General features: G+C 57.7%; 8 protein-coding genes across 8 annotated transcripts; 2 read left to right on the top strand and 6 right to left on the bottom strand.

Annotated features, from left to right (window-relative positions):
- Positions 1-80: 80 nt before the first annotated feature.
- Positions 81-1,466, bottom strand: OSTLU_33128 (predicted protein; the record flags this gene model as incomplete). Its single annotated transcript, XM_001419126.1, has 1 exon — positions 81-1,466. One exon carries the CDS (start codon positions 1,464-1,466, stop codon positions 81-83), a length of 1,386 nt encoding a protein of 461 aa, XP_001419163.1.
- A 75-nt stretch (positions 1,467-1,541) lies between these two features.
- Positions 1,542-1,817, bottom strand: OSTLU_33127 (predicted protein; the record flags this gene model as incomplete). The annotated part of the gene is made up of 1 exon (XM_001419125.1): positions 1,542-1,817. The coding sequence occupies one exon, from the start codon at positions 1,815-1,817 to the stop codon at positions 1,542-1,544; it is 276 nt and encodes a 91-aa protein (XP_001419162.1).
- A 104-nt stretch (positions 1,818-1,921) lies between these two features.
- Positions 1,922-2,224, top strand: OSTLU_42488 (predicted protein; the record flags this gene model as incomplete). The annotated part of the gene is made up of 1 exon (XM_001419342.1): positions 1,922-2,224. The coding sequence occupies one exon, from the start codon at positions 1,922-1,924 to the stop codon at positions 2,222-2,224; it is 303 nt and encodes a 100-aa protein (XP_001419379.1).
- Positions 2,225-2,370: 146 nt separating this feature from the next.
- On the bottom strand, positions 2,371-6,435 carry OSTLU_33125 (predicted protein; the record flags this gene model as incomplete). Its single annotated transcript, XM_001419124.1, has 1 exon — positions 2,371-6,435. One exon carries the CDS (start codon positions 6,433-6,435, stop codon positions 2,371-2,373), a length of 4,065 nt encoding a protein of 1,354 aa, XP_001419161.1.
- A 153-nt stretch (positions 6,436-6,588) lies between these two features.
- Positions 6,589-8,013, bottom strand: OSTLU_42674 (predicted protein; the record flags this gene model as incomplete). Its single annotated transcript, XM_001419123.1, has 2 exons — positions 6,589-7,407; positions 7,480-8,013. 2 exons carry the CDS (start codon positions 8,011-8,013, stop codon positions 6,589-6,591), a joined length of 1,353 nt encoding a protein of 450 aa, XP_001419160.1.
- A 135-nt stretch (positions 8,014-8,148) lies between these two features.
- On the bottom strand, positions 8,149-9,063 carry OSTLU_5662 (predicted protein; the record flags this gene model as incomplete). The annotated part of the gene is made up of 1 exon (XM_001419122.1): positions 8,149-9,063. A coding segment is annotated over one exon (915 nt), but the record flags the coding sequence as incomplete, so codon positions are not given.
- A 313-nt stretch (positions 9,064-9,376) lies between these two features.
- Positions 9,377-11,602, top strand: OSTLU_88029 (predicted protein; the record flags this gene model as incomplete). The annotated part of the gene is made up of 1 exon (XM_001419341.1): positions 9,377-11,602. One exon carries the CDS (start codon positions 9,377-9,379, stop codon positions 11,600-11,602), a length of 2,226 nt encoding a protein of 741 aa, XP_001419378.1.
- A 42-nt stretch (positions 11,603-11,644) lies between these two features.
- Positions 11,645-12,751, bottom strand: OSTLU_33121 (predicted protein; the record flags this gene model as incomplete). Its single annotated transcript, XM_001419121.1, has 1 exon — positions 11,645-12,751. The coding sequence occupies one exon, from the start codon at positions 12,749-12,751 to the stop codon at positions 11,645-11,647; it is 1,107 nt and encodes a 368-aa protein (XP_001419158.1).
- Between the last annotated feature and the right edge of the window lie 139 nt (positions 12,752-12,890).

Genomic DNA, 12,890 nt, shown 5'->3' with positions numbered 1-12,890 from the left:
TGCGAGAGCGACGAGCTCAAAAATCGTTTCGGCTTTGGATTAAAAACTGTCACGAGCGAGTCGTGAACGAACGATGCTACCTACGTCGTGTATTCGGCGTTGATTTTGACGTAATCGTACGATAAGTCGCAGCCCCAGGCTTGGCCTCGGCCAGATCCGTTGCCGACGGAGATGTCGACGACGCACGTGCCGTGAACGCCGGTGACTTCCTTGAGGTATCGGCTGGCGGCGACGGCGTCGAAATCGAGCGGTTGACCTTTATCCATGAGCTGGTGCGGGCCGAGTGAGAGCTTGAGATCATTTTGATCGAATCTGTTCTTCACCGGCGCGGCGTACCCCGCAGCGCAAGCCAATCGCCCCCAGTTTGGATCGTGTCCGAAGATGGCTGCCTTAGCGAGCGAGGAACAGACGACGGAACGCGCAATGACGCGCGCGTCTTCGTCGTCTGCGGCTCCAGAGACGTTGCACTCGATCAAACACGTCGCACCTTCACCGTCCCAAGCGATGGCTTTGGCGAGACCGCGGCAGACCGCGGTGAGTGCTTGTTCGAGAAGCTTGCCTTCGGCAGAATCGACGCTCGTGATTTTGGCGTTGCCGGCTTTGCCACTGGCGAAACACACCAAAGAATCGTTCGTGCTCGTATCGCCATCGACGGAGATTTGATTGAAAGACGCCGCCCCGGCGCGGGAGGTGATGTTACGCCAAACTTCGGGCGTCACGTCCGCATCGCACGTCACTACGCCGAGCATGGTCGCCATATTTGGATGAATCATCCCGCTCCCCTTGGCCATGCCGCCCATGCAAACGGTTTTACCGCCAATTTGCACTTCAATCGCGACCGTCTTTCGCACGAGATCGGTGGTGCATATCGCGGTCGCCGCCGCGTTTGCCGCCGCAGTACTACTTTCCACGTTCGCGGACAAAATCGGAATCGCTGGCATGAGTTTGTCCAGCTTAATTCGCTTGCCAATGACGCCCGTGGACATGAGTAAAATGTCCTCCTCGGCGACGCCGAGGGATTTCGACAACTCCTCCGCGGTCGCTTGCGCGTCCGCAGCGCCCTGATCACCTGTTGCGGCGTTCGCTTGTGCAGCGTTGATCAACAGCGCTCGCGCCGTCGGTTTCCCCGCCAACTGTTTCTTACAGTACGTCACCGGCGCGGCGCACATGATGTTTGTCGTAAAAATCCCCGCGCACGTCGCGTCTTCGTCCGCGACGATGAGCGCGCAGTCGGCGCGCGTGCCCTTGGCGCGCAATCCCGCCTTATATCCCGCGACTTTAAATCCCTTCGCCGCGCACACGCCGCCTTCGACAACCTTCCACGGCCCCTCCGGAAGCAACGCCTCCGCCACCGGCGCGTACGGCAGCTCGAAACACCCAGCGTCCGTGAAATCAATCTTCCCCGAAGCCACCACCGCGCCCCGCGCGCGACGATCGCTCGCGCGCGCGCGTCCGCGACTCGTCATCGTCCGCTCGTTCGTCCACCGCGTCGCGCCGATCGTCGCGCGCGCCGCGAGCGCCATCGTCCGAAAACGCGTCCCTCACAACTTTCGCTCGCTCAGCGCTCTCACGCCCGCCCCGAACGCGCCGTCGATCGCCGCGTTCCACGCGCGCCCGATCTCCCTTCGCGCCGCCCGGCCGAGGATCGCCTCCCCGCGCTCGCCCGGCGTCTCGCTCGACGTCGAGGCGTCTCGCGCCGTCCCGAACACGTCCCGCGCCGTCCGCGCGTCGACGACTCGCACGTGCGACGCCGCGCACAGCGCGCAGGCGACGCCGACGACCGCGCTCGACGTTCGCGCTCGAAACGCGATGGACATGCGCGCGCGCCGTCGACCGGCGCGGTGTGCCGTCGGCGGACGCGCGGGCGCGCCTTTTCCGAACGCCCGCGCGGGCGCGGCGCGGCACTCGACGACGCGTCGCGATGCCGCCGAAGGAGACGGTGCTGGACCTCGCGCGGTTCATCGATCGCGGCGTGCGCGTCAAGCTCAGCGGCGGTCGCGAGGTCACGGGGACGCTCAAAGGGTACGATCAGCTGCTGAATCTCGTCCTCGACGAGGCGATCGAACATCTCAGGGACGCGGAGGACGCGCTGAAGATCTCGGACGAGACCAGGGCGCTCGGGCTGTTGGTGTGCAGAGGGACGAGCGTGATGGTGGTGTCGGCGCTGGACTCGATGGAGGAGATCGCGAACCCGTTCTTGGCGGAGGACGGGGGGGCGATTTGATTGCGCGCGGGACAAACGCGGGACGGGATTATTGGGTTCAGAGCTAGAGAGAGACGGAGAGTCGCGGGCGCGAGTGTTTTAATGCGAATAATAAATAGAATGAAATCGTGCGCGCGCGCGCGTGAGCGATGATTTTTACAAGGGTGTCACGGGCGCGGGATATTATTTCGCCCGGCGCGGCGCTTGGCTCGAAGTTGCTTCTCTTCTTCCTCCTTGGTCGGCGGAAGCGGCGCCCACGTGGAAAACGACCAAGGTTTGCGCGTCAGTTTGCGTTCTAATTCAGCGGCCGTTGTCTCGTCCTCGCGGATCTTGCGAAGGTAGGTCGCGACGCCGGCGGCGCCGGTGTCTTTGAGTAACTGCAACGCCTCGCGCACGGCGGTGTCGAGCTGCGGGTCCTCGCGGCGAGAATATTCAGCGGGAGATATGTCAACTGTGACGTCCGGAATGACGCCGCGGTTTTCCACCGCGTTCGTGTACGCTTGTGTCGCGTCGGATCTCGCGTCTACGCCCTTCGCCTCGTCGACAAGGAGCACATTTTGTGAAGGCAAACTCAACTCGGACCCATCGATGAGTTCGGCGACGCCGTTGATGGCGAGCAAACCACCCCAAGTGCGCATCCCAACGACTCGTCCTAAACCTAGTTTTCTGAAAGATTCCGCCATGAGCTCAGCATCAGAGCCTGTGCGTTGATCGACCAGCATCACGAGCGGGCCAGGCGTGTTGGATGGATAAACTTGCACCTCGCCGCGTCGCGGGATGTCCCAAGCCAATGCGCGCTGCGAGAGCTTAGCGAGCAACAATTCACTAATGTGTCCGCCTGTGTTACCTCGCAAGTCGAGAATCAAGCTTCCCTTGCGAACTTCAGACGCATAGTGACGCCAAAATTCGGAGTACCCTGTGCTTTCCATGTCTGGAATGTGCAAGTAGCCGACGACGCCATCGCTCAGGCTGTGGACTCGCTCCGTGCGCTTCTGAATCATATCGCGATACCTCGCATCGATTTCAGAGTGCATGGCTCGGACACGCACCGGGATGACATCACCTTTCTTCGGTGCGTTGTCATCTCTCTTGTCCTTTTTCTTGTTCTTTTGTTTTTTCAGCATGAGTCTGTCGAGCGCTTCGTCAATACCACCTTTGCCGTCGCTATCAATTTTGACCGTCAACAGAACTTCAACGCCACCCTTCTCAATCAACAACGCAGCCGGCGGAACATCTTCGGTGAGCGGTACTCTATCGATCGAGAGAAGTATGTCACCCTCGTGGATATTGACGCCCGGTTTGCTGAGCACACCACCTCGCATGTCGTCCCATATGTCACCCTTCACGATGTTCAAGATGCGATAACCGCCGACTTTGCCGTCCCAAGTGAAGTCAGCGCCGAGATACCCAGCAGAGTGTCTGCGATGGGAGCGTCCAGGATCACCAGACGTGATAGCCACGTGCGAGTAACAAACGCCAGCGGCAATTTCACGCAATAAATCCCCAAACTCGGTCCGCGTACTCACTTTTGGAAGCACTTTCACATACTCCTCAAACATGACTTCCCAGTCATCGCCAATCGTTTCATTCCAAATTTTCTCAGTCCAGAGGTCGTCGCGAAGACGACGATACACTTCCCCGAGCATCTGTGCCCACTCTCTCGCAGGATCAACTAGTACACGAATGCGACCATCTAGATTCACCAAGCCAGTCCTACGATCGCACCGCATTTGATCCAATTCTTCGCTGTCGCTCCCTTCTTCCTCCGGCCGCACGCCAGCTTTGTAAACGCGAAGCTCTAGGAATCCATCCGACTCTTTTTCCACAACCATGCATTTGCGATCCATCGACAGTGACACTTCGCTCACGCCACCGTGTATTAAGATACTTCGACGCAAATCTCGGATACTGTAAGAAATAAGGGAACCCAAACCGTCATCATCTTCATCGGACGAGTAGTCCAAACCAACGCTTCCGGGAGAGCCGCGACTCGGAGGGTATTCAACAACCATAAATCGTCCGTCTTCAAGACCGCAAAGGCAATCATAACGTGATATCGGCATTGGGAGCGCAACTACCCTTTCTGTCAAGCCATCGATGTGAATCTCAATCGCAGGGGGCGCGTCTTCATGGTAATATGACGCGTCTGATTCGTAATCGTCATCCTCGTCGCCGCTCGACAAGATTTGGTCATCACTGTCTCCATCCACAGTTGACCAGTCGCTGCCATCATCATCCTTATCCACAACTGGCTTCTTGCGAGGCATGTAGTCCCTTCCATTGCCTCGTTTATCCATCTTTCTTCCCACATCACTATCTGTTTCAGAGTCATAGTCAGAGCCAGACGACGATTCCGTATCGTACGGCGGTCTGAGCTCCTTGAGAAGTGGATTACGTAAATCCTTTTGCAGTATGATCAAATGAGGGCGTTCAACAGTTGGAAAATTTAAGCCAAACGTGGCGGCATCGTACACCGGTTCGAGTTCTCGAGATCCTAAAAAGTACAGATATTTGCCGTCGGGATCCCACGCAGGTGAGTGATCTCCGAGCACAGGGTTTGTGGCATCGAACACCTTTCCGTTCCGAACATCGAGAATGCGAATACAGGATCTTTCGTTGTTTAAGTAGTACGTGTAAGCGAGCCAATTCCCGCAAGGACTCCACGTCAAATCGTCGATTCCGTCCACTTCACTCGACGTGTCAGCCGTTCGCATTTCCCCAGTTTCAACGTTGACTATCAACAGTGAGTTTCTGTGGTTCACGATCGCCACCAATGGCGCCTCTGGACTAGGTATCAGGCGTTCTACTCTTCCAAGCAACTCGTGATGCAATCCTAATCGTTTTGCCGGTCGCTCAGCTTCTTCCCAATGCACTTCAATGTCCTCCTCACCACTGGCGTCCGATACAAAAACGAGACGTTCACCGTCGTACAAGTAAGCCCCATGCCGGACACGCGCTTGACTCTTTTGTGCAAGAGACGCCAGTGGTGCTATCACTGAGCTTTGGGGTGATCGCAGTTTCGTCGCTGGCGGATAACTCAACACCGGTCCATCCCAGATGCCCATCGTGAACGGTTGGCCGCGAACAAGAACCATCATCGTCAAGCCTTCTGGGTGTAAATCCCAGTCTTCGATCCAATCATCCGCGTGAACAAATCGTTTTGCAAGCTGTGTACGAGGTCCACGCCACTCAATAGGCAACCTTATAGGTGACTTATGTTCGCCACCTACAACTTCTGCCACGAATACATCCCCGCCTCTGGTGTACACGATTCTTTGCCTACTGACATCAATGCTCAGATGACGCACGGGAAAGTACTTAATGTCTTCGTTGTCTGCTGTGGAGTCACTGAATCCTTGACAATCTACGATGCGAGTGTTGAATTCATTGGTATCAATTTTAGCCTTGAACGCTGTCGAACGCCCGCCCGCTTCCGTGAACGCGACGTGCTCGTCGTCAAACCACGACACGTTGCCAACATTTCGCAACAAACGCTCGTTTGGAAGACGCAAGTCAAGTCGCAGCAAATTATCTAAGGTCCCATACCAAATCTCTCCACCGGCGCCGCCCGCGTATCCGTCCCAGTGTTTCGTCGCCGTGTCTTCAGTATTACGACCGAGGACAACCAATTCTTTCCCGTTCACGTTGCGCACGTCGAAATCATGCACTGGACCGAGGTTCATTCTCATTGGCGCTCCACCATCGCAGTCCACCACCCAAAGCTCGTCTCCATTCGGTTCCGCCGTCGCCCCGCTCGACGTAAAGTACACCCGTCGACCATCCTCTGAAAAGCAGCACGCCCGCGCGTACGAAGCCCCCATGTGTGTCAACTGTTTCATAGGACCTCCACGCGCGTCCACGACGTATATTTCGGTGTATCCATCCTCTGCGCACGCGAACGCGACGCGTGATCCATCGGGAGAGACGACTAACCGCTGCACCGCGCCGTGCGCCTGCGTCAGCCGTCGCGGCGGCGTCGTCTCCGCGCCGCTCTCGCGTTTATCGAGCCCCGAGATCGTGGTCGCGTACACGTCGTCTTCGCACACGAAGAACAACTCGTTACCACGGATCACCGGGAACCTGTAGTAACCCTCCTGCGACGCCGCGTGCGCGTCGCCGTCTTGATAATGCGCTCGAGCCGCCGACCGGACCGTCGTGCGCGTTCGCGCGCGATTCGTCGTCGTTGAGCGCGTCGAGCGTCCGGATCGCGCGCGATGACGGTTGTGATGCATCGTTTGAGACGTACGAGCGAACGCGAGATCGGTTACTAACATCGACGCGCGATGCTGTGGCGTTCGCGCCGCAGGGCAATTGGGACATCTACAAAGGAGCGTTGGCGTCAACTTTCAAGCTAGCGATGCAACTCAAATTTACCACAAAACCTATTAACATCTAGAAGAATCGCGTATGGTCTCAAATGCAGCGCGGATGCGTTCGATGGCCTGACGCAAGGTGTGTTCGGGGACGGCGGCGAAGCACATTCGGAACCATCCCGGCTCATCGCTCGCGCAGTCTTTGCCAGGAGTGAGCACCACTTTGGCCTCGGTATATATATGATTCCAGAGCCTGTGCTCGTCCTCGTACGTGGGCTGTATCTCTGGTAAGTATTTTCGAAGGTTAAAGTACACGAACATGCCGCTAGTAGGGACGATTTCGATGACTGAGGCATCGATCCTCTCCGCCACCGTGGCGTATTGCTTGCGCAGCCTCTTACGATTCTCCTCAAAGAAACCGTCGAGAAATTCGTCGTCATTGAGCACGATCGCAAGAGCGTGCTGCATTGGTCCAGGAATTGCGCAAAAATAAGATACATTATCCAAAGCTCTGTGGATGCCGGCGTTTTGAGTCCAAAGCGCGCCGACTCGGTAACCACTTGCGCAGAAATCTTTGGACATTCCGTATACAACATGCACGTAATCCCTGCAATTTTGCGCGAATTCTGCGTCACCGCGATCGAGTGCGTCCTTGATCAGTTTTTCCACGATGCTGATCGCGCTCACAAAGGCGTGCCCTCCTTCGCCAAAGATTGAACACGCATAAATTTCATCGGAAATGACGTGGAGTTTCTGCGACACCGCCCACACAATGGTCTCTTCCATGTCCTCTCTCGAGTAAATAATCCCCTGCGGATTGCTCGGATTCGACAACAAAATCATCTTCATATGTAGATCCTTTCGCTCCTCGATATTTCGCCGGCGCGCGGCCTGGTCATAATCCGCGCCAACCTGTGGCAAGCAAACTTGTCCGCGCGCGGCCTGGTCATAATCCGCGCCAACCTGTGGCAAGCAAACTTGTCCGCGCGACGCACTCGACCGAGTCGAGCTCACAGGCACCGTTTGCACCCCTAATCGTGCCCGCAAATCGTTCGGAAACGCGGGGTAGTACGGTGACGGAATGAACACGCCATCGCCCTCATTGCACACGCAAAACACCAAATTTTCAATGACCGCCCCCGCACCGCTCGACAGCACCAAATCTTCCGCGCGCACTGCTTCCACGGAGTCGTCCGCGACGACCCTGCGGGTCATGTGTCTCGCCATCGCGCATCGCATCGCGTGGCTACCTTTCATGTCGTCGTACTGCGCCGTCGTCGACGGTGAAAGCTCTTTGAGGGCGTCATTAAATCTGTCGTGCAACAAATCAACCGTCAAGTTGTTTTGTGCCACGGCAAGGTTTATGTAACCGTCTGGGTTACTTTCGCGGTCGTACGCGTCGCTGAACGTCTTCACGAACGCGTCGAAGTACGAGAACGGCCGAGCTTGCGCGCAAACGCCGCGGGCACTTAGCTCTTCCGTCCCAAAGTCGGACATGTTTGACGCCAGCGCACCGGCGTCTGAGGCTGTGCGCGCGACGCTCAACGAGACGACGTGTGGTGAAGGTTTTGAATCAATTACAGCGTACTGTACAAAAGCAACGCGAATCCCTCCTCATCCACGCACGAAAGGCTGAAGGATACGTGCTTTGTTGAACTTGAAATTCGTCAACGCCTCGAACGCCTTGTGCGGCTTGGCGGGCTCGTCGTCCTCGGGTTCGTCGTCGTATCCAGACATGAGCTCGTTTTCGAGATCTTCTAGAGACATCGGCGCCGCGCGTCCCGCGGCGGGCGATTGCGGCGCCGCTACTTGATTCGTTCGCGGCTTCGGGTGCTTTTTCTTGTTCTGCTTCACCCACGCCATGATGTCCCGTAAAGCCGGGTAGATTTGCCCATACTTGTTTTTGAACTTTTTCAACGCTTCTTCGGGCTGATCAAAGATCCAGAGAGGGTTCCACACGATGTCCGATATTTCTTTTCGCGTGTGCGTCAAGAATTTTGTCTCTTCGGAGATCCCCTGAATCAAGTACAGCGTGTTCTTTTGACCCAACTTGTCGGATGGTTTCCGCTTTCGCATAAACACCACCTTGTCCTCCTCCACTATGAACTGTCGAATGTCCACCCCGATCTCCTCCTCAACCTCTCTCGCCGCGCACTCTGCCTCGGTCTCATTAGCATCCATCTTCCCTTTGGGAAATCCTAACGACTTATTCTGACTGCCCCACCCTCTAACCATCAAACATTTATCCATAGTCGGATTCAACAGCACCGCGCCGCACGTCGGGATTGCAAACTTATACGACTTAAACTTCTCGAAATTATTCTTAAATCCAGGGATTCGCGACTTCAGCGTCTCCACGCTGCTGATCATCCCCTTGGCGAACTCGTTTAAACCCATGCTCGCGCTCAAAGACGCGTCTTGTTCGCACGTAAAGTCGATGTAATACCAGTGCGCCTGCTCTATGAGAAACATCAATCGATTGAAATCCTCGATTTCGCTCGGCGGCGCGTTCAACACGAACCGCGCGGCGAGCTCCAGGTAAATCTCCGTCATTTTATCATCGCTCTTCTTCCCTCCGCTCGCGTTCGGCGTCGGCGCGACTGTCGTTTTCGTCTTCGGATTCGGCTGCAGCGAATTCATCATCATCGCCACCACCGCCTCCTCTTCCTCGTTCGCCCCCGTCGCGTCGTCGTCGATCGCGGACGACGACGCGTCGTCGTCGTCGTCGATCGCGCGCTTCTTCTTCGCGCGCGTCGGCATGCCGCGCTCGATGGACGCGCGCTGAACGTCGTCGTCGCGTTCTGCGGGAAACCTCGCCGCGATCGTCACTGCGCGTCGCGCGACGCGCACGACGCGCGTCATGCCACGCGACGCCCCGGCGACGCCTTCGTTAACGCGCGACGGCGCGTCGTCGTGCTTTCACGTCACGTACGACGTCGACGCGACGTCGAACGCGGAGGCGCGACAGATCGTCGACGCGCTGTGTCTCGAGCAAACCGTCGAGTTACCCGAAGCGCTCGTCCCGCCGGGGACGTGGATCAACGAGCACGTCGTGGGAAAATGCGTGTCGATCGAGCGGTGCGCTTCGGGGGTGGACGCGCGCGGGAAAGGCGCGAGTGGGGACGTGTACAGGGCCAAGGTGCGGTACGCCGACGACTGCGCGGGCGGCGAGTTGCCGCAGCTGGTGAACGTCATCTTCGGGAACACGAGCATAAAGGAACGGGTGATGGTGCGAGACGTGGAACTTTCGGATGCGATGCTAGGGAAGTTCGCGGGAGCGAGGTTCGGGGCGAAGGGGCTGAGGAAATTGCTCGGGGTCGAACGCGGACCCATTGTGATGACGGCGCTCAAGCCGATGGGGACGCCGAGCGAGAAACTTGCGGAAATGGCGTACGCGTTCGCGAAGGGGGGAATTGACATCATAAAGGATGATCATGGATTGGCGAATCAACGGTACGCCCCGTATGAGGAGCGCGTGCGGGCGTGTGCGGCGGCGGTGAAACGGGCGAACGCGGAGACGGGACGGCGGTGCATCTACGCGCCGTGCATCAACGCTCCGGCGCACTTGGTCGTACAGCGCGCCAAGTTCGCCAAGGCCGCGGGTGCTGGGGCGGTGTTGATGATTCCAGGAATCACGGGTTTGGATAGCATGCGAGCGCTGGCAGAAGATCCCGATTTTGGGCTTCCCATCATCGCGCACCCCGCTATTCTCGGCGCCATGCTCGGCGGCGGAAGCCAAAACACCATTCGCGGATTTGCTCATGGCGTCCTGCTCGGGTTGCTACCGCGATTGGCTGGTGCAGATGCGACTATTTTCCCAAACTTTGGCGGGCGGTTTGGCTTCAGTGTTGAAGAGTGCAAAGACATTGTTCACGGTGCCAGGCGAGTCTTGGCGCACCACCCGTCAATCTTACCGAGTCCGGGCGGCGGCATGACGCTCGACAAGGTTAAAGTGATGATGGAGACGTACGGTCAAGATGTTTTACTCCTCGTCGGTGGATCACTATACAGCCATAGCTCGGACTTGACGGCGAATGCGAGGCACATCCTGACTATGGCGGGTCGCACCGACATCTACGGGCCTCGAGAATCACAACCTGGCAGCTATCACGTGCCAACGCACTACAGCAACGGACTTTTCACCCCGGGAAGCGGCATGCGACCCAGATTGAAACTCGTAGACGAGAGTTCGAGTGCACATAGCCCATACCCTCTGACTCCGCACGGCACGTATCCGGCTGCGCCGCCGTCGACGCCGTGGACGGTGGGCCTTGACCCTGAAGCCGTTGCTCAAATGAGCGCGCTTAAAGAGAAGAATTATGCGCTCGAGTCTAAGGTTGACGAGCTGACGACGCTCGTGAAGAGCCTGATGGACGCCGAGGCGAAGAGAAATGGAACTAAACACGCGTCTGAGGGGCCGCTAGACGGAAATCATAGCAAGGTACTCAATAGAAAGAAGGGAGAGTTTCAGTGGGAGCGCGTACCGCAGGAAATGTACAAGATGGATGGGGCGAGTTTCAAGGAGTGTTCACGCATCGAACTCATCGGAAAGCGAGGAGAGAGTCCAGTTTTCCACGTGCGTTACTTTGAAGTTGCCCCGGGTGGATGGACGACGCTCGAGCACCACCAACACGAACACGTCGTCGTAGTGCTTCGAGGGGAAGGCGAAATCCAGCTCGGTCTGGAGTCTTACCATCTTGGGGTGGGTGACGTCGGGTATACCGCACCGGGTGATACGCACCAGCTTCGGTGCAAGGCAGGCACGACGGAGCCTTTTGGTTTCATATGCGTGGTTGCGGCGGACCGCGATCGACCGATTGAAGATGAACCGTACGAGCTCCTGAAGATGTGCAAAATGGCTCATGTTTTGGATGAAAACGTCCGTGTGGCACTCGAGACGCAGATCAAGCACCGTGCCGAGCATAAGGCGGCGCATGGAGCCGTCGCACAGGGATCCGCGTGCGAGTGGAAGCCCGGTGGAAAGAAGAAGGCGCACGCGGCAGAGCCGAGCGCATGCGAGTGGACGCCGAAGAGCAAACAAGCGCCGGCCAAACCCAAACCCACGCCGACGCGATACTTCCCATAGAAAATTCTTTGCAGATTCGTAATACAGATCTCTAACTATTCATTACATACCGTCAGACATCATAATTTCGTTCAGCTTTGGGTCGCGAGCGAGTTCGAGCACGCTTTCACGAAAGCCACTGACCAGACGTTCAACGCCCGCATCCGTGATTTGATGGTGAAAAGCGACGCGAATGGTGTCTTGATTCGTTGGTAAAACCAACACACCGTGGCTCATCTCCAATTCCCGCATCAACATCTCGGAAGTGATGCCGGGAATGGTGCTTCGCACGAGAACGAGGTTCGACTCCGGCGTTGCGCATTCGAGACCAGTCGCGCCTTGTAGCGCGTTCGCGAAAGCCCTCGCGCGCTCGTGATCTTCTGCTATCTTCGGGAATACTTCATCGATCGCCTCTAAAGCCGCAGCGGCTAAGACGCCGACTTGTCGCATCGAACCGCCCAACGCTTTGCGCAACCGCTTCGCCTTTCGAACAAACGCCTCATCGCCGAGTAACACGCTCCCAACGGGGGCGCCGATGGCTTTGCTCAAGCAGATACTCGCCGAATCACACCCTTGTAAGATGTGATCGATGCGAACGTGATCGATGCTCGCCGCCAACGCGTTCCAAATTCTCGCCCCGTCCATGTGCAACTTCACCCCGTGCGCCGCGCACAACGCCCCAACCTCCCGAACGTACTCCACCGGCAGTACCTTCCCCCCACACTTATTCTGCGTGTTCTCCAGCGTCACAACCTTCGTCACTGGGAAGTGATCGTCGCTCACGGTGCGTATCGCGGCTCGTATATCCTCCAGCGCGAGCGTCCCGTCTTCGCGATTCTTGAGCGTTCTCGAATGCACCCCCATCAGCGACGACATCCCGCCCTGTTCGTACAGGTGCACGTGCGACTTATCTCCGATGATCGCTTCGCTCCCTCGCTCGTCGCACCACGTGGCGATGGCGAGCAAATTCGCCATGGTTCCGCTCGGCGTGAACACCGCCGCCTCGAATCCAAACATCTCCGCCATTTTACGTTCGAGCGCCTTCACCGTGCGATCGTCGCCGAGGACGTCGTCCCCGACCTCGGCGCGCGCCATCGCTTCCCTCATGCGCGCCGTCGGTTTCGTCACCGTGTCGCTCCGCGCGTCGACGACGCCGTCGGAGAGTCGCATGGCGAACGCGCGACGGGACGGACGCGCCGCAGAGTGACGACACTCTGTCGCGTCGCGCGGCGCGATGACGACCGCGCACGGCGACGAACGGGCGAAGGTGATCGATGCGCGCGTGCTCGCCGCGATCGCGCCGTCGATG

The sequence above is a fragment of the Ostreococcus lucimarinus genome, chromosome 8 (assembly GCF_000092065.1).
Source record: "Ostreococcus lucimarinus CCE9901 chromosome 8, complete sequence".
NCBI lineage: Eukaryota > Viridiplantae > Chlorophyta > Mamiellophyceae > Mamiellales > Bathycoccaceae > Ostreococcus > Ostreococcus sp. 'lucimarinus'.
Note: the sequence above shows the minus strand (reverse complement) of the source record. Positions and strands in the feature narration are given on the sequence as shown.